The sequence below is a fragment of the Aquarana catesbeiana genome, linkage group LG06, assembly GCF_042186555.1.
Source record: "Aquarana catesbeiana isolate 2022-GZ linkage group LG06, ASM4218655v1, whole genome shotgun sequence".
NCBI lineage: Eukaryota > Metazoa > Chordata > Amphibia > Anura > Ranidae > Aquarana > Aquarana catesbeiana.
The window spans coordinates 326832005-326851999 of NC_133329.1; the positions used below are offsets into that span (position 1 = coordinate 326832005).

At 34.9% G+C, this 19995-nt stretch overlaps 1 protein-coding gene across 50 annotated transcripts in view; it reads left to right on the forward strand.

Annotated features, from left to right (window-relative positions):
• The window catches only part of TTN (titin), a 348879-nt gene that overhangs the window by 172697 nt on the left and 156187 nt on the right, over window positions 1–19995 (forward strand). For 45 of the 50 annotated variants that reach the window (XM_073633763.1, XM_073633783.1, XM_073633784.1 and 42 more), the window contains 30 exons: window positions 239–316; window positions 442–519; window positions 702–764; window positions 1170–1253; window positions 1365–1442; window positions 1658–1732; window positions 2217–2285; window positions 4286–4369; window positions 4971–5051; window positions 5167–5250; window positions 5549–5623; window positions 6027–6092; window positions 7181–7279; window positions 7456–7539; window positions 7877–7930; window positions 8396–8470; window positions 8615–8698; window positions 9218–9721; window positions 10832–10900; window positions 11028–11111; window positions 11241–11318; window positions 12138–12221; window positions 12479–12559; window positions 17057–17140; window positions 17256–17336; window positions 17415–17486; window positions 17836–17913; window positions 18468–18551; window positions 18712–18795; window positions 19055–19129. In XM_073633763.1, the coding sequence (XP_073489864.1) occupies window positions 239–316; window positions 442–519; window positions 702–764; window positions 1170–1253; window positions 1365–1442; window positions 1658–1732; window positions 2217–2285; window positions 4286–4369; window positions 4971–5051; window positions 5167–5250; window positions 5549–5623; window positions 6027–6092; window positions 7181–7279; window positions 7456–7539; window positions 7877–7930; window positions 8396–8470; window positions 8615–8698; window positions 9218–9721; window positions 10832–10900; window positions 11028–11111; window positions 11241–11318; window positions 12138–12221; window positions 12479–12559; window positions 17057–17140; window positions 17256–17336; window positions 17415–17486; window positions 17836–17913; window positions 18468–18551; window positions 18712–18795; window positions 19055–19129 (2769 nt within the window). The remainder of the gene's footprint in view (window positions 1–238; window positions 317–441; window positions 520–701; window positions 765–1169; window positions 1254–1364; window positions 1443–1657; window positions 1733–2216; window positions 2286–4285; window positions 4370–4970; window positions 5052–5166; window positions 5251–5548; window positions 5624–6026; window positions 6093–7180; window positions 7280–7455; window positions 7540–7876; window positions 7931–8395; window positions 8471–8614; window positions 8699–9217; window positions 9722–10831; window positions 10901–11027; window positions 11112–11240; window positions 11319–12137; window positions 12222–12478; window positions 12560–17056; window positions 17141–17255; window positions 17337–17414; window positions 17487–17835; window positions 17914–18467; window positions 18552–18711; window positions 18796–19054; window positions 19130–19995) is intronic. The other 5 variants (XM_073633786.1, XM_073633770.1, XM_073633774.1 and 2 more) reach the window with 5 other exon arrangements.

The window sequence follows — 19995 nt, forward strand, 5'->3', positions numbered from 1 at the left end:
TTGAGTGTTTATAGCTTGAAATTTAAGCAACTTTTTAAAATAACAAGAATTATGATCTGCTATAGAACTACCACTATCCTTTCTTAATAGTACTGGAATATTTTATTTTTGATAACTCTTCTTAGCCTTGTTCATACACTAAATGTAGCTTGATAATACATTAATAATGTCATATGTGTGTGCTTTAATTGCATGAAGAATATTTTTCTTAATAAAATAAATCTTATAAATTCTGTAGCACCTACAGTCCATGAGAAGATGGTTGTAGAGGAGAGACGAGCGGTGTCCATCTCCCGCACAGAAGAGATCTCTGAAGGTATTGTGAAATTTGCTTTGGCATTACTTTAAAATAAATTGCCTTTGCTTCCTATGTGTGTGCTGCTTCAAAATATAACATAGGGTCCAAAGAACCTTGTGTTTAGTGTGTCAATGTCTTTAAAGTTTCAAAGGTTCCAAAAAGAGCCCTTCCTGAAGAGAAAGTACCAACAGCAGTTCCTAAAGCTGTTGCAACACCAAAAGGTATATAGACATGCTTGAAGTCTATATACATCATTGCTTTGTATACATAACTTTACCTTATGCTTTTTTAGTCCTTTTGTGCACTCACCTATTTGTCTGTGCAGTCATTTTTAAAAGTCTTCTTCTTAGTCTTCAACATTTTAAGATACATGATACTAAATGTTTAAACTGTTCTTTTAAAGCTGTTCCTGTTCAAAAAGTACCGATACCTGTTCTTAGAAAAGAGGAAGCTCCACCAGCTAGAGGTATATCTATGTTCTGTATGATCAAAAGCACCTACGCTACCCTGCATATTCACTACCATGCTTCCCTGTGTTTGTCTACAGTCGTTCTGTTATTAAAGATACTTTTTGGTGAATCTTACTACTAGACTTTGTCTTTTACCCTTTTCAACAATTTAGTCCTCTTAACTACAAGTTTATGGTCTAAGTTTTGCTCTATTTACACTTCATGTGTCAACTTTTGCTTCCAAGTACCCTCTCTAATCTCTGTATCAGTTTGTTAAGTGTTTACATTTTGCTTTTATAACTTTCAAGCAGTACTTATGTTTGTTTTGTGATCAACTTGCTTTTTAACAAACACACTTGCTGCTAAGTGACTTTGCATGAAGGAGCTAGAAAGTGGCATTTATAGACATAATATATTTATAGTTCCTGAAGCTCCCAAGAAAGTGCCTCCAGAGGAAAGAGTGCCTGTATCTGTTCCCAAAAAGGAAGCAGTTCCACCTGCCAAAGGTATAACAGTGTTACATTGTTATGTCTTATGTTTTAGCCTAAGTGGTGTAAGTCTACTTTCATTTAGATTTGAATTATAGAACACAGTGTAATTTAAAAAAATGTATTTAGTGCCTGAGGCTCCAAAAAGGGTTGTGGAGGAAGAAATTCCATTTGCTCCCAAAAAGAAGGAATTACCAGCCGCAGAAGGTACCACTGCACCTCTGAGCATGTAACTTGCATTGTTGTCACTGATATTCACTGTTAATGCTAGCTTTGTGTTTCTTTGTAAGTTGTGGTATTTTCTTAACAGCAAAGATCTTAAAAATGTATACCTCTATATGTGTGTCATGTCCACCTTTATGTGTAGAAATGCTAGTGATATACATGATTAGTGTTGTAAAAATCTATCTTTAACATGCCAGAAATTCCAAAGAGACCTTTCATAGAAGAAAAGGTACCTGAGGCTGTCCCTAAAAGGGTTGCACCACCAGGCAGAGGTATAGCATAGCTGCAGCGCTGATCCCCTTTGTTCACCGTGCTTATGCTGTAGAGAAAGCTTTGATCAGTGAATTGCCATATTTTGTCTTTTTAATTATGTCCAGTACTTCAATGTTTTCTGTACTCTTAAGTATCATGTTTTATGTTTTTGTTTTTGTTTTGTAAAAAATTACTTACAAGACATCACAACAGCAAAATGCACATTATTTTATGTTGTTCAAAAACAACATAAATGTAGCATGTTAACATACTTTTTTAAATAATGAAGAAATGGCAGTTCTTGCAAACTTATCACAGTAATTCTTTGGTTATTTTTCTTTGCTTGATTAAATATTGCTTATTATATCTTATTTCTCAGCGCATTTGGCATTTAACTTGGCATTTAACTTGGCATTTACCGCTGGCTAATTCTTTCAGTCTTCTTAGACATGCAATAGATTAAACAGAAAGAAACATAAATCAATAAATATGTATTTTTTAAAGTGCCTGAAGCACCCAGGAAACCAGGTGAACCGGCAGCACCCAAAATTGCAGAAGCTGAGATCCCAAAAGGTATAATGCTTATGCTTTACATAATACATTCTATACATTACTACATTATCAGGACTACAGTGCCTTGAAAAAGTATTCACACCCCTTGAACATTTTGTCATGTTACAACCAAAAACGTAAATGTATGTTATTGGTATTTTATGTGATAGACCAACAAAAAGTGGCACGTAATTGTGAAGTGGAAGGAAAATGATAAATGGTTTTTCACATTTTTTACAAATAAATATGTGAAAAGTGTGGCATGCATTTGTATTCAGCCCCCCTGAGTCAATACTTTGTAGAACCACCTTTCTCTACAATTACAGCCACAAGTCTTTTTGGGGATGTATCTACCAGCTTTGCACATCTAGAGAGTGAAAATTTTGCACATTCTTCTTTGCAAAATAGCTCAAGCTCTGTCAGATTGGATGGAGAGAGTCTGTGAACAGCAATTTCCATGTCTTGCCACAGATTATCAATTGGATTTAGGTCTGGACTTTGACTGAGACATTCTAACACATGAATATGCTTTGATCTAAACCATTCCATTGTAGCTCTGGCTGTATGTTTAGGGTCATTGTCCTGCTGGAAGGTGAACCGCTTCCCCAGTCTCAAGTCTTTTGCAGACTCTAACAGAGCTTCTTCTAAGATTGCCCTCTATTCGGCTTCATCCATCTTCCCATCAACTGTGACCAGCTTCCCTGTCCCTGCTGAAGAAAAGCATCCCCACAACATGATGCTGCCACCACCATGTTTCAAGGTGGGGATTGTGTGTTTAGGGTGACGTGCAGGGTTAGTTTTCTGCCACACATAGTGTTTTGCTTTTAGGCCAAAAAGTAAAATTTTGGTCTCATCTGACCAGAGCACCTTCTTCCACATGTTTGCTGTGTCCCCCACATGGCTTCTGGCAAACTACAAATTGGACTTCTTACGACTTTCTTTCAACTATGGCTTTCTTCTTGCTACTCTTCCATAAAGGCCAGATTTGTGGAATGCAGGACTAATAGTTGTCCTGTGGACAGATTCTCCCACCTGAGCTGTGGATCTCTCCAGCTCCTCCAGAGTTACCATGGGCTTCTTGGCTGCTTCCCTGATTAATGCTCTCCTTGCCCGGTCTGTCAGTTTAGGTGGACGGCCAGGTCTTGGTAGGTTTGCAGTTGTGCCATACTCTTTCCATTTTTGGATGATAGATTGAACACTGCTCCGTGAGATGTTCAAAGTTTGGAATAATTTTTTATAACCTAACTCTGCTTTAAACTTCTCTGCAACTTTATCCCTGACCTGTCTGATGTGTTCCTTGGCCTTCATGATGCTTTTTGTTCATTAAGGTTCTCTAACAAACCTCTGAGGGCTTCACAGAACAGCTGCATTTATACTGAAATAAATTACACACAGGTGGACTCTATTTACTAATTAGGTGACTTCTGAAGTTAATTGGTTCCACTAGATTTTAGTTAGGGGTATCAGAGTAAAGGGGGCTGAATACAAATGAATGCCACACTTTTCACATATTTATTTGAAAAAATGTTGAAAACCATTTGTCATTTTCCTTCCACTTCACAATTATGTGCCACATAAAATCCCAATAAAATACATTTACATTTTTGATTGTAACATGACAAAATTTGGAAAATTTCAAGGGGTATGAATACTTTTTCAAGGCACTGTATGTGTATCAATTTTTTAGAATATGGTTGATCTACAAAGGATTGAATTTAAAATGATGAGGTTATGGCCAAAATGCAATTTTGTTTGGCAAGACAATGCCATATTAGGGCAGAGCTTTAAGTTATTCTGATTTTATTTATTTAAAATCAAATAAAGCATTGAGACTAGGAATAAACTGAATGATTTTGGCTAAATATATTTTTAATCAAACTTTCAAATTAAAAACTTTTAATTTCACTCATCCCTAATTAATGCATATATTCCTAATAATTTAACCCAAATTAGAAACTATAGCTATTTTTCCTATGTGCAAAATAGCTAAAGTACATAAACACTATTGTTAATCTTTAAAGTGCCAGATGCACGAAAGAAACCAGTCCCAGAGGAAAAAATTCCAGTTGCTGCGCCCAAAAAGCCAGAGGTTACTCCTTCAAAAGGTATTTTAGAATATTTATATGTAAATAATTGATTAACTATGTCATATAATATCTTATTCGCACTTTCTGCCTTGCAAAGTCTAACAGCAAAAATAAGCACTTATTAAATGTCTTTATGTCATTTTTTTCCTGTAATGTTTATCTGTCTCTCACTTAACTCATATATAATTTTATTGTATTTATTTATTTATATACTAAATGTTGGTATAACTATTACCAAATGTTGTTTTTGCATGTTTTTATGACTGTCAAATTTTACGTACAAATTGTGCTTAGTGTACAATAATGCAATCTTGTTAGATTTATTTTGCTTTCTTTATTTTAAAGCACCTAATACCAATTTCTAACTCTACGGAATGCTAAGTAGATTTTTGAGGGACAAGTGTGGGCAGCAAAGACTGATGTTTAAACTAATGAGTGTTCAGTATTGCAAGACTCACTTGTGTGGTCCTAAGCTAGAGCTGTAGCTTTATCTTGTCATATGTGTATCCCTATTTCCACTTGGACTGTACCAGTGGCTCTTAATTTTGTGGTTTTGTGGCTTCTAATTCTGTGTTTGTGCAATGCTACTTCATGTTACATTGTTGAAATGTGTTTAAAGTTCCCGAAGCCCCCAGGAGGCCAATACCAGGGGAGAAAATATCCGTCACTGAGCCTAAATGGGAGGAACCCCCTGCTGCAGGTAATTTCTGCTGTATGGATTCGTTTTGTTCCTGTGTTCTGCTTAGAGTCAGATTAATTAAATCTCACCTACACTTTATTCAAAAAAAAAACTGAGCTATGTAATATCTTTAAAGTGCCTGGTGTGCCAAGGAGGGCTGTTCCAAAGGAAGAAGTTCCTGTAGTTCAACCAAGAGTAGAAGAGGTTCGACCAGCTCGAGGTATTAGATGTTCTTGGCAGAAGTTTCTTCTTTTGTACCTAATATGTTGTTTCTTAGTTCTGTGTATGTAAGTGTAGTTACTCTTTACTCTTTTTACCAGTGTGTTTGTAAAGTGACCACATTTTGATTTTGTATTACAAATCGCTAACAACTTCCAAGCAATAAGCTACTCTTGTTGTGTCTTCACTTAGACATCATATTCAGTCTTCAGCTATAGCCCTTTTGCTTCTAAAACTGATTGGTGTTTTTCTTTCGACCGTGTAATTCAACTCACTGAAATAAAAATATATTCTTTAAGTGCCTGCCAAACCCGCACCAGAAGAAAAAGTGCCTACATTTGTGCCTAAGAAAGAAGAGGCTGTACCAGCTAAAGGTATATAGATTTCTTTATACCATCCACACTCTTATATTAGATGTACTAGGCTTAAAGCAGTCTACTTAAGAACCCTAGTGGTACATAGCAATAACATAAAATGAAAATGTTATGTATGTGAAAGTAATTTGTACAATTGTTGAAAACCTTGTGATTTTAAATTTGCATCATTTGGATTTACTACAGCAGTTCGAAGTGCAAAGTGCAGTAACCCATAGCAATGGATTGGATTTCTTACTACATGCATATAACCGAATGACTTTAATAAGTTTCTATGGTGTACTGCCTATTGCCTGTGCTGTTTTTCCTTTTTAAAAAATATGTAAATCTGGTTGCGATTATAAACATAGAATTAGCTGAATTATTCTTTACATAATATCTGACACAAATAATATTTTTAAAGTGCCTGAAGCACCAAGGAAAATGCCTGTGCCTGTTTCTAAAAAGGAAGAGGCTCCACCAGCTAAAGGTAGTTTGACTTATATTTTAGCATTAATTTTCAGAAGTTTAAGGCTCTGGGATAGACCAATCATTTATGTTTGTGGGATAATAGTATGTATCTCCACACTTAAACATTTGATCTAATTCTACAACCCTATATGTGTTCAAAATTAGATTGTTTCTTTATATTAGAGATTTTAAGCCAATGGTTGATATATCTATTATAGTTGCTATCTGGCCTGGCTTCTTAATTCTTTTAGTGACCCCCATCACTGGAGCATGAAGATTTAAAAAAAAATCTTCCTGGTGCCTTTTCAATTTCTCTGTAATAATGAAGTATATCTAATTCCCAAACCTTTTTTAGATTTTTTCTGGCATCTGTGTCCCATTAAAGACATTTCTCTTCACTTCCTTTCCTGTTGTCACAACAGGACATTTATGGGAAACCTCTCTAAAGTGAAGTCATTTCTCTCTTAGACAGTTGTCACCAGAACAGGTCCCACCATTGGAAGTTTTTCTCTCTATTTCTGTTCTGGTGACAACTCAGAATTTAGTATTTTCTCTCAGTTTCCTCCTGCAAAAGGGACAGTGGTCAGCGGGACAAATAGAGAAGGGCATCTACCCAGTAGGGACGGCAATAATAACTTGACAGGGGTTCCATCCCCTCACCACTCGGTCCAAAACAAAAAAACAAAAAATTGGCTTAGATGTAATTTAATACATTTTACATAAAAACTGTAAAATGTAGTGTTTTACTTTATAGCAAGCTGAGACTGTAGGCTGGTCTTAAAACTGTGGTGAAGAAAGCTTTTTTACTAGACTTCCTAAGAGGCAAAAGATGCCAGTTTTTAATTCAGTCTATCAGCATCTACCAAAGCAGACATTTAGTTTTGCTTGATCTGACCCCCCCCAAGGATTTAAAAGATATATACATACATATATGTCAATTGTAATTTCAAGTCATGTTTTCTGTATGTTATGTTTGTGATAAAAGCTTTTCCTTTGTTGCACGCTTTGTCCCTGCCCTTTGAGTTGGCAGTTGTTAATTGTTTGTGTCTAATACTGTGCTACTTATATGATATGTGGCACTCATAGCATTCTGTTGCTATTTCAAAGTTCCTGAAGTGCCTAAGAAGGTGATCACTGAGAAAGTACCTATACCTGAAAAAGCACCCGCTTCTATTCTATCAACAGAAGAAGTCACACCGCTTAAAGGTATATATTTCTTGCTAATACTGTTCTTATTCTTGGGTTTGACATTTTTTTTTCTTTCTTTGGTAGTGTACCCATATATGTTTTGTGTACTGTATGTTTACTGTATCTTTGTATGTTTTATTGTGCTTGTCTCGTTTCTTCAAAATTTACAAATCTGTTGTGTTACTGTGTCTCAGTTCCTGAACTTGTTAGGAAACCAAAAATTGCTGGCAAGGTGCCGATGGCTACCCCTCAGAAACCTGAGGCTCCTCCAGCAAGAGGTATTTTCATTTTATTTTTTCTCTGTATATTTTATTTGCTGAAGCTGGTGTATTGCCTGCATTTGGCTTAATTTACTAAAATAAAAGAAATAGCAGCCCATAATTTCCTGTGCTTCAGTCAACACTGTCAAGTGCGTAAAGCCCACAGTTATCATAATATATATTCTAGTCTTATCCTGCTAGAGACATTGACCAAGTAAATTGAATAATATATTTTCTAATAAAATGCCAAACTTAACTCTCTATGCAGTATGTGTATCTGTATGTTGACTGTCCTAATGTTTGTCTGTATGTGTTGTGTCTGCAATTATCTTATATAAACCTCCTATGTTTAAAGTCCCAGAAGCACCACAGAAACCAATTCCAGAAGCAAAGATACCACCATCCAAAGGTATAATCCCTTGAGAAAGTGTAAAATGTTTGTCTTCTGTGTATAGTATGTAATAAACATATGTAAGCTGTTGTACTGTAGTTTTATAGGCAGTTTCCCTTCTTTGTGCAAATATGTGTGTTTTTAAATGGCACAAAGGCCAATTTCTAACAAAATTTGAGTAGGCACATCTTTTTCTATAGCATGGCAACTTTGTCTAGTGCCTAGAAAAGCACAATGTTTTTCAAACTTCTTAATAGAAAATAGAACCTAGCTTTCACTGAAAGCTTATAATTATATTCAGTTATACTCATCTATTCAAGGACAAACTGCAAATAAGTACCACAATGTTATTGTCTCCACGTCTCTTTTGATTATGTCTCTGTTGTTGTGTATAAACCTCTACTAAACTCTTGACCTTTCTTTGATTCTTTGAGCCATTTGTTCATGTAAAAAGTTACAGATCTTCTTATTAATGCCTTTAAGTGCCAGAAATTCAAAAGAAACAAGAAGAAAAGATACGTATTATCTCCAAGAAGGTAGAAGCTCCAGCACCTACAGGTATATTAAGGCTTTGAAGAAAGTAGCTTTTGCCTTCCCTAATAATGCTCTTGCAAGCTTCTAATGATTTTAGGGTTATATGTGTACTTTTTATGACATTGTACTGTGTACCTGTGTTTTTATTTGTTAATCTACCCTTTAAAGTACCTGGAGTTACAAAGAAACCCATAGAAGAAGAAAAACAAATAATAATTGTTGGCAAAAAAGAAGTCACCACTCCAGTCTCAGGTACATTATCTTAAAAAAAAATAGATTTTATTAACACATATGCCCATTCATTAAAGTAATTGTAAATGATCACCTTGTAAAACAATCTATTCATTTTAAAATAGAAATGAAAGGCAAAACATTTTTGTATATATTTAAAAAAAAAACATAATAAATACCTTTTTTTCCCTTTTTTATAAGTGATCACATTCTCTGTGTTCTCAGCTTCTAATAGCTGGAGGAACGAGAAGCAACAGTACACTGAGCTTCAGTGTAGTCAGTTTTTAACAGGAAAGCAGAGGGACTGGCAGGAACACCAGGGATTTCAGATAAAGGAAGCAATACAAAGAGAACAGGATATTTTTTCATACACGTACATGGTACAGCAGGCACATATCAGCAATAGGAAATTAAGTTCATATATTGTTGGATTAACATAGGTGAAACATTTACCTAGTCATAAAAAACACAACATCTTAAATGCATATATATTTTTATTCATAGTGATACTGATTTCATTGTATATTTTTAAAATGTCAGTGGTGTCCAGAAAAACAAAAGAAGCCCAGGTAGTTACTGTAAAACGAGAGGAGGAGCCGGAGATAATTGAACACCCAGCTTACAAACAAACAGACATATATGAAAAAGTGTATAGGAAGAAAGAGGCCACCTTTAAGGAACGTGTATATGAAGAAAGAGAAGAAATCTATGAAGAAGAAATTGTGGCTCCTGAAGAAGAAATTTATGAGGAGCCTGATGGGGAAGTGGAGGAAATCTATAAAACAAGGGAATATATTTATGAGGAAGAAGCTCCTGAAGAGCAGTATGAGGAGGCTGCTGAAGAATTCTATGTGGAGGAAGCTCCTGAAGAAACATATGAAGAAGAGATCACTCATGAAGAAGAAAGATATGAGGAAATTGTCTATGAAACCAGGCAAACAGCCTATGAGGAGGAGATTTACAAACCAGAGGAAGCTTATGAGGAGCCTGAAGTAGAAAAACAAAGCTTTTATCAAGCAGTAGATGTAGTTTATGAAGAGAAAGGTACATACTTCACTCTTACAATCTGTTGGCCTTGTTAACATAATTCATTGTGACATGACACTTAAAATGTATTTCTTCATTTGCAGCAAAATTGTGATAAAACCTATTTTACATTTGTTGCATGTTTTCATTCATAGCATAGATTTTAAAATATGCAGTTTACTTTTTTAGATGCTTATTTCTGGAGATTCCAAAAATAAATCTAAAAATTAAACTAACTATTTTTTTTTCTAGGTATGTTGTATGAATGGGAACATATAACAAACATATAGTGGGGTAATCTTGAATTTGACTGCAACAGTGGAAATGCACTTTATGATATTATCTCTATTATCCTATATACTTACATGCATTGACTTTAGTGGGCATTTTATACAGTATGTCCTATATTTCACTGAGGTTGATTTACTAAAGGCAAATAGAAAGTTGCCTTTGCAAATATTAGCCAATCAAGAGCAAGGTAATAAAACAACTGATTTTTGCTGGCACATGATTGGATGTTGGAGGTCAGCATAGCTTATACTCATTCACTAAACTCTGGTGAAAATTCCAGCACAAAGTGCAAATTCTCTTGCAAAATGAACAGCCAATTTCCCTTTAGTAAATCAACCCCGCTGCGTCATAAACAGCTCTGCGCATAATTTTATGATTCCCCTAGAAAAAAAATATTAAATCATAAACATATACATAACAGTACCTTTAAAGCCATTTTTTGGGTAGAGTATGGAATAGTTAACATTTTTGTCATGTTTTTCCTGACTTTACTTCCTGTATGAATACATGGCAAAAAAGTAAGGAAAGGTCTCTGAAAAAAAAATTAAATCCTCTCTTGGACACTTGTCACTGGAACAAATGTCCCCATTGGAAGATTTTCCTTGTATTTTTGTTCCATTTACAGCTCAAAGTTCTGATGACAATAATCCTCAGGACAAATAGAGAGAGGGAAACATTCCAGAGGGGACACAGACAGCATTGTGAATTTGACAGAGGTTCTAACTCCTCCCTGCTTTATAAAAAAAAATGGCTTTAGATACACTTTAATACATACATATCCAAATTGATGCACCATATATAAAATTTTCTTACAACAATATAATTACTCTTTTAAAGTTCCAAAGAAACCTGCTGCTGTTGAAAGAAAAGTAACTATAAGTAAAAAAGAAGTTCGTCCAATTAAAGGTACATGGATTAGCTTTAAATTTGTATTTGTCATTGAATTGTGTCTTTTATCTGTGTGTGTGTGTGTGTTGTGTGTGTGTGTTTGTATATCTTCCTTTAGTATTGAAACTGCATCATATTTTTAAAGAACCAGAAAAACCTAAAGTAGTCACTCCAGCCGAAAAAGTAACAACCGTTGTCACTAAAAAAGAAAAAGTCTTTCTTGAAAAAGGTATTTCATGATGTGCAATCTTTCATATGTGTTGTCCAGTCTTTTTAATGTGTTTAAATGTATATCTTTGTATGTGTTTACTGTTTGTGAAAGTCAGTGCATAAAACGTACCTTCTTTTTACTAATCAGAAGCAGAGATAATTGCTCCAGCACCCACTCCTGTTCCCAAAAAAGTAGAAGTGCCTAAAAAAGTTCCACCTGCTAAAGGTATATAATGATACATTTAAATATTTGTAAAAAAAATTGGGTAGTATTACTACATTTAAAAATGTGTTTACAGATAATTATCAATTAAATATATAAATAAATAATTAATAATTAATAATAATAATCAACTATCTGGAGAAAAAAAAGTAAGGAGATAATTTAATTTCTCATGAGCTTGTTGCAATGTAATTAAAGTTGTAAAGAAAGATAATGTGATATTTAGAAATGCTTTTTAAAAATAAAAATAAAGGATACCACAGTGATAAAAAACAAAAACAAAGTGGGGACCACTATAGAAAATTGGAATCTAGATAAATGCACATTAAGGTTTAGAGAAGTTCAGCAAATTATTGTTAGTTTAGATGCTCAGTAATTTGGGCTCTTTTTTAATCACCTAAAAAATAATTTATGAACTGCTTCATGGACAAACTGGGACTTTTCTTGTGCTTTATGTATATTCATTTGCAAATTGTTTAGTTCTGCCCTTTTCATTTTGCTTTGTTTAGCAGGTAGCATCTTCTTTTATTTATTCTAATAGTCTGTGTTTTAGGCTTAGAAATATTTCAGTTATTGTGTTAATATATATTTTTATTACATTTATTATTAATTAAATTTGTCCAACTATTAGTACTATTTTGTAGATGTCATTTTATCATCCTTGCCATCACTGGTTGTAAATACCCGCCCAAATATAATAAAATTCATGACACTTGCAGTACTTGGTTATGAAACAAAGTTTCATTTTCTATTCTGTGGTGTTGTATGTTCTATTCTCTTTATAAATCTTTAAATGTCTTAAGAAAACTAATCTCTTTAAAGTGCCTGGAGAACCTGAGAAACCAGTTATTAAAGGAAGGGAAACTATTACTGTGTCTAAAAAAGAAGAAGTTGTTCATATTGCAGGTATAATATATCTTGATTTCAGCAGAACATCTTGTCTTCTCAGCGTTGTCCTCATTACATATCTTCATCCATCTTTGTGTTCTGTGTTGTCTGTGATATCACTGAAACTCTTAAAGTGTTCAAACACTTTCATATCCATCACTAATTCTATTTTGTTCTCTGTATTCAAGGCAAAGAAAATTGCAAAACTCATTCTCTCTGTTTGTCTTCTCTTATACAAATGTCTTAAATGTCTAAATTGTACAATATCTTTAAAGTTTCCAAGGACATTAAACCAGCTGTTCCTGGAGAGAGGCTACCAGAGGAAGCACCAAAAGTTAAAGTTCCAGCAGCAAAAGGTAGATTGCTGAAAATTCTTGTCTTATGTAGACATCCATATAGTGTACTATCTGTTTAAATGTATATTTATGTTTACATGTTATAGGTCTATTTGTAGCAACATTTTATTATTAAGAAAAGGTCATCAGTTTAGAAATTTGGTGCAGGGCATGTGTGTCAGATTCTCTAAAATTATTTATTTTATTTGAGGTATTGATTCTTTTTTATAAATTGTCAAATGAAAATATACATATGCAGTTTGCAGAGCTGATCTGAAAGAATTGAAGAGTGCAAATGTGTGCCTATTTAAAATGTCTTAAGGTCTTCAGCAATTGTAGAACAACAGGCTAGCTTAACATTCTTTGTTGTGAAATTATTTGTGAGAGCTCTCAGTAAAGATTACATTTTAGTCTATTATTTTTTTCTATGATATAGCTTTAGCTATAAGTGCAGATAGGCTAGATGTTTTTTCTAGTCAATGCTGTATGGTAACGATTTAAGAATGCTCCTTATGCATGTTACTAATGTGACAAATATGTTAGCTACAAGAGACTTCACAATCATAATAGGGCAGTTCACTGAGCTCCTAAAAGAACATTCCAAAAGTGTTTACCTTGCATATCTGCAAACCAAATGCTGAGCAATCCATTAAGCATTGTGAATTGTTTTTGTGCATAAGTGGTCCTTATAAGATCAAATGTACCTGGTATATGTAGACATTTTGTAGCCCAGAATGAGCAAAATGTTGTGTACAACAGTAAAGGTAGCAGTGATTTCTTGATGGTTTGGCTAAAACAGTAAGTAAAAAAATTACATTTTCAGGCTATCATTTTGCCACATTTTAAATAAGAACTCCTGGCAGACTTCAATTTAGGGGAAATATGTGTAAATTACTTTACCTACCTGGTGTCCTGCAGAAGATTTGAGGCTGTAAAAACTCAGTGCTCCTGCGCAGATTTGATACTGCACTTATTGCACCATTGACCTAGAAATATCTATTGATTACTTAATTCAAAATGCTGCAGAGCAGAGTGTCAAAAATGTGGCATAAATGTGATTGCAGTGGCAGAGTCAAACATTTGCAGCCTCTGATCTTCTAAAGCAGGGGTCTCAAACTGGCGGCCCTCCAGCTGTTGTGAAACAACAAATCCCATCATGCCTCTGCCTGTTAAGGTCATGCTTGTAACTATCAGCCTTGCAATGCCTCATGGGGCTTGTAGTTTTGCAACAGCTGGAGGGCCGCCAGTTTGAGACTCCTGTTCTAAAGCATGGTAGGAAGGAAAGGGTAATTTACACCATTCACTTATTTCTTCTAAATCTTCTAACAGAGTCTTTCTGAGGTTTACTCTAAGTATGGGTACACACTGTACATTTACATATGGTGCAATATGTATTTCTCTGCTAAAGCGTTCCTATAGTCAGAATTTTGGGAATGGTAAGAACCCTTGTGTTTATTGCTTTCTGTGTCCCCATTTGGCAGATTTTCCCTCACTTCCTGTGCTGGTGACAGTGTAATCACTAGTTTACCACTTCAGCTTCGGAAGATTTACCCCCCTTCATGACCAGGCCATTTTATTCAATACGGCACTGCGTTACTTTAACTGACAAATGGTCATATGATGCTGTACCGAAATAAAATGTTTGTCCTATTTTTCCCTCAAATAGAGCTTTCTTTTGGTGGTATTTTTTGCGCTATAGACAAAAAAAGACCGACAATTTTGAAATTCTATACTTTCTGCAATAAAACACATCCAATAAAAAAATGAATTTCTTCATAAATTTAGGCCAATATGCATTCTGCTACATATTTTTGGTAAAACAAAAAATCCCAATAAGTGTATATTGATTGGTTTGCAAACCTTATAGCATCTACAAACTATGGGCTATATATATGGAATTTTTATTCATTTATTTTTTACTAGTAATGGCGGCGATCAGCAACTTATAGCGGGACTGCGACATTATGGTGGATAAATGAGACATTAAGTGACACTTTTGGGGACCAGTGACGTTAATACAGTGATCAGTGCAAAAAAATGCACTGTCACTGTACTAATGACACTGGCAGGGAAGGGGTTAACATCGGGGTGATCAAAGGGTTAAATGTATGTCTAAGTTGTGCTTACTCACTGTGGGGGAGGTGCTTTGACTAAGGGAAGGCCAAGATCAATGTTCCTGCTTTGCAGAAACACAGGATCAGTACTTTACCCTCTGACAGAATGGCAGTCTGTCTTGTTTACATAAGCAGACCACCGTTCTGCTCGTGGCCCAAACGATCTGCTGATTGGCTCCTGCGGTGTCCAATCACAGCAGGAGTGGGTCACCGGCGGCATGCGTGTGTGCCCCAGACCTGGAAGTGCAGGAACACGTACTAGGTACATGATTCTGCGCAAAAGAGCCACCTTGCCGCCATATATATACAGGACACGGTTGGCAAGCGGTTAAAGAAATGCAAAGAAATCTCTCTAACACAAGAAGAATGGCCATAAAAAAATCTTTATTAGTACTGTGTTTCCCCGAAAATAAGCCTGGGTCTTATATTAACCACTTGCCGGCCAGCTGCCGCAGTTGTACTGCAGCAACATAGCTTGGCTGCGCAAATCGCCATCATGTAACGTCGCTTTTTTGGCCACTAGGGGCGTGCACGCCCCCTGCTCACCCACGGAGCCAATGTGAGTGCCCGTGGTTGTGATCACTGTCGGGCTCCCACGATCGCTCGGGGCACACTGAGAGCCAGGATCTGTGTGTGTAAACACACAGTTTACGGTTCTCTGAGGGGAGAAGAGACAGATCGTCTGTTCATACAGAGTATGAACAGCGATCTGTCATCTCCCCTACACAATCCCCTCCCCCTTCAGTTAGAACACACACTAGGGAACACTTTTAACCCCTTGATCATCCCCTAGTGTTAACCCCTTCCCTGCCAGTGACATTTTTACAGTAATCAATGCATTTTTATAGCACTGATCGCTGTATAAATGCCAATGGTCCCAATAATGTGTCAAAATTGTCCGACGTGTCCGCCATAATGTCGCAGTCCCGATAAAAATTGCAGATCACCGCCATTATTAGTAAAAAAAATGAATAATAAAAATGCCATAAAATTATCCCCTATTTTGTAGACGCTATAACTTTTGCGCAAACCAATCAATATACGCTTATTGCGATTTTTTTACCAAAAATATGTAGAAGAATACATATTGGCCCAAAACTGAGGATAAAATTTGTTTTTTGTTTTTTTTAAATGGGGATATTTATTATAGCAAAAAAGTACAAAATATTGTGTTTTTTTCAAAATTGTCGCTCTTTTTTTGTTTATAGCGCAAAAAATAAAAACCACAAAACCGATCAAATACCACCAAAAGAAAGCTCTATTTGTGGGGTGCAATGTTGCACAATCGCGCAATTGTCAGTTAAAGCAATGCAGTGCCAAATCGCAAAAAGTGCTCTGGTCAGTAAGGGGGTAAAATCTACCGGGTCTGAAGCAGTTAATTTTGGCAACAAAAGACCCAGTAGGGCTTATTTTCGGGGTAGGACTTGTCATGTGCTGTCTTCTCTGTCTTCTCTCCCCCTCTCCCTCCCTGCCTGTCAGGAATCCCCAGTGGGCAGTGGAACTGAGTAACAGTGCTTTTAAAATCCTAGAATGCACTGCATTACAGTATTATATAATGTAAACTGTGTATGTTTCTGCAACCTATTTGTGATAAATACCTTACTATAGAGCTGCTCAGCGCTTCTGTGACCCACTGGATCTCTCTTACCCGCTCTGAGCACTGCAGGGGGGCCGAGATCCCCCGCTGACAGCTGAGAGAAGAGGAGGAGAGTAGCGGGAGGTCAGCTGACTGCTGAGCAGCGCTATAAGAAGGTATTTATCACAACTAGATTACAGAAACATACACAGTTTACATTATATAATACTGTAATACAGTGCATTCTAGGATTTTACAACCACTTTAAACTAGGGCTTATTTTCTGGTTAGAACTTATATTGCAGCCCTCCCCGAAAATCACAGTAGGGCTTATTTTTCGGGGGAAACACGGTAGGATAGGGGAAGGCTAGAACCCCTAACAGCTTTTTATTGCCATCTGTGTCCTCGCTGTAGATTTCTCTTTCTTACAAAGGTGACAGTAGGACAGGAAATAATGGGAGAACACACCAATGGGACACAGATATCAAATAAAAATCCTGACAACAGTTCTATCCATGTACTGCTCAAGCTAAATAAAATTTTTAGCTGACTTTACACTTTCAGTAAAACGTATGATAATCCTAATTTATCACTATGGCTATATATGGGTTTTATCACTACATATAGTTAAAGTTTTATTTATTTTAATGTTTACATAAAGTTCCACAAAAAGAGACCTTATTGTATGTGTCTATGTTTCCCTTATTAATTGAAATCCTTGTTGGCATACTCTTGTTTTTTATGTGTTTTGTGTGTGATGTGTCCCTGTCAATTACTTTTTGTAATCCATCTATTGCAAACACCAACAAAAATAATATATCTTTAAAGTGCCTGAAAAACCAAAGATATCTATGCCTGAAGAAAAGCTTCCAACTCCTACTGCAAAGAAGGAAGAGGCTCCTCCAAGCAAAGGTATATTACTAAAAAAAAAAAACAACCAGTTGTACTGGAAGCTTTGTAGTCTAGTATGCAGTTATTACCCTTATTATAGATCTAAGTAGCCAATCATTATGCTGTATTTTTAAAGTACCAGAAGTACATAAGAGAGCAATCCCTGAAGAAGAGGTTCCTGCACATGTGCCCAAAAAAGAGGTTGCAGCTCCTAAAGGTACAATTATTTATAATCTTACTCGGTACTTTACTATAGTTTATACATATTCCTAAAACCCAAATTATGTTCTTAAAGTACCAGAAATACCAAAGAAAACTGTTCCTGAAGAAAAATTTGTTCCTAAAAAAGAAGTACCATCTCCCCAAGGTAGACTATTTGTCATAAAGGATTATCTTTGCTTCACTTTCTTTTTGTGTTTTTTATTCATGTCCTCTTTTATTTCTATGTACAGTGTTTGTGTTTGTATCAGTATGTCTATTTTCTATTTCTTTAATATCCTAACGATCTTAAAAAAAATTACAATTTCCAGACAGTGCTAATGAATAAAACTTAGCTCTAACTACTAAACTATCCACCCCCTATTATTCTTCAGTGTTATTTAGTGCTTTCTGGAACGTTATTATTGGTTGAGTGTTTTTTGTAATAAATGTCTTGATAATGTTCTTGCCAGGGTCTTTTTTAGTCATTCTTACAAAAAAGTTTGATTTTTTTAAAGCCCCCCAAGTGCTCAAAAAAGTAGGCGAGAAAGTACCAGTTCCTGTTGCTAAGAAAGAGGAAGCTCCTCCAGCCAAAGGTACTTTACAACTTTCTGGTCCTACTCTGAAACCGCTCTCATTATAGTATATTTGTTTGTATTGTTATGTTTATATTATTGTTTCTATGTATTACGTCATATTTGTAATTCTTCCTAATATGATAATATTTAAGGTAATACAAAAAAGTTATTTGAAGCCTGCATCTTTAAACTAATAGCAAAGTGCAGGTTCTGAGGCTGAAAGCTTCAATAAAAGCTACACTAATCAAAAGTATATAACTTGACAAATATCAAAAGTTATTATGCGGTGTTAAAAGCTTTAATACAGTATATCTTTTATATATACTACATTTTATTTTCTACAAAGTGACCTCCTTTTATCTTTTTTTTTTGTTTGCCCTTTGCATATAAATGCATATAAATGGCACTAACAAGGAATATAGTTATAATAATTTTATGTTTTCATGGCACTATTTTTATCTTTTTATTCTTTAGTGCCTCTTGAAGTTTTTCTTTGTTTACTTTCTACGAATTGTATCTGTGTGTTGCCTTTTGTGTTGGTCTTTCTGCTAAGCCAATAATTTTTTTTAAAGTCCCTGAGCTGAGAAAGAGGCCTGTACCTGAAGAAAAAGTACCAGTACCTACCCCTAAAAAAGAAGAGGTTGCACCTCCCAAAGGTATACCTCTACTTTTTTTATTGCCCATAGCTTATGTAAAAAGAGAGTCAGTATGTTGAATATTGTCATTTTTATCTGTGAATGTTTACTTATGTAATTATTAATAATGATAAGTGTGCATCATTCTACCATACCTTAAAATATCTAAAATATTTAAAAGTGCCAGAGCCACATAAGAGGTCGGTCCTAGAAGAGAAGGGACAAGAGGTCATTCCTAAAAAAGAGGAAGCACCTCCAGTTAAAGGTAGAGAAAGTACTTGTCCATTTGTCTTTCTATAATATCTTTTGTTATTTCAAACTATTTTGCACTTCTTAAGTTCACTTACCTTATATGCATGTTACATCTTGGCATCTTCTTTGGAGTGGTTCACATTAGTTTAATGTTTTTTATGTAGTTTTATTTTTTATTTGTGTCATCTTTTCCTTGTTTTGTGATCATATTCTTAGTCTGTCACTGTGAAATATGTTAGCTATCATTAAACAGAGTCTAATGTTCTTTAAAGTGCCAGAAGCACCTAAGAAGATTATTCCTGAAGAAAAAGCACCAAAGGTTGTCCCACAAGCACCAACCCCTAAAGGTATTAAAAGAAATCTTACACCTTCAAGATCAGATTTTACAGATATTTATATTTTATTTATCTTAGATTTGGGATACAATATATTTGCACTTTTGTGACAAATTCAGTATTATGATTAAATATTGGATTTATTTTATTTTATTTGCCATTCATATATAGAATTACCTCTCAGGGTATGTATTCAGTAGAACCAAATCCTTGACTGATGGTGTACTGTATTTCAAAATGGATGTAAAATAGCATTCACTTAAAATTCAAGTCCTTAAACACGTTAATCAAGTAATACAAATCACTTCTTAAAACATCTTTATGCTTATTGAAAAATTAAATTACACTTTCTAAATGAGCACACTATATTAAAAGTGTCTGAAGTACCGAAGACTGTGTCACAAGAGTTGGAAGATTACTAAGTTACAAATATCCCAGTAACCAAAGATATTAACAAAGAGATATCTTTAGACTCAGTGTTACTAACATCTTCAAATTCTCTGTATGTTTGTCTCATTTTAGTGGTGTCTGTCTTTATGCATCAACAGCAGATGATATGTAGGAGAGTACAATATAACATTCTTTGTACCTTTATTCTTGACTAGATACTACCCACAGTAACTAAAAAGTTATTTTCTGAAGAAACTGCTAATAAGCTATTTATATTTTATTATATTAATATGTATAGTTACAGTTTATAGTATTAATAATATATTCTATATATACAGTAGACACATTTTATATATTAGTGACAAAACTACCAATGAGAACTAAGGGCTCCTCCTAGCTTTTAGAGGACCAGTGGATCTGCACAGACAGTAACTTCACTTTATAAATAATTTCAGTGTTAACATTTCAATTTTCGTATATTCACCTTA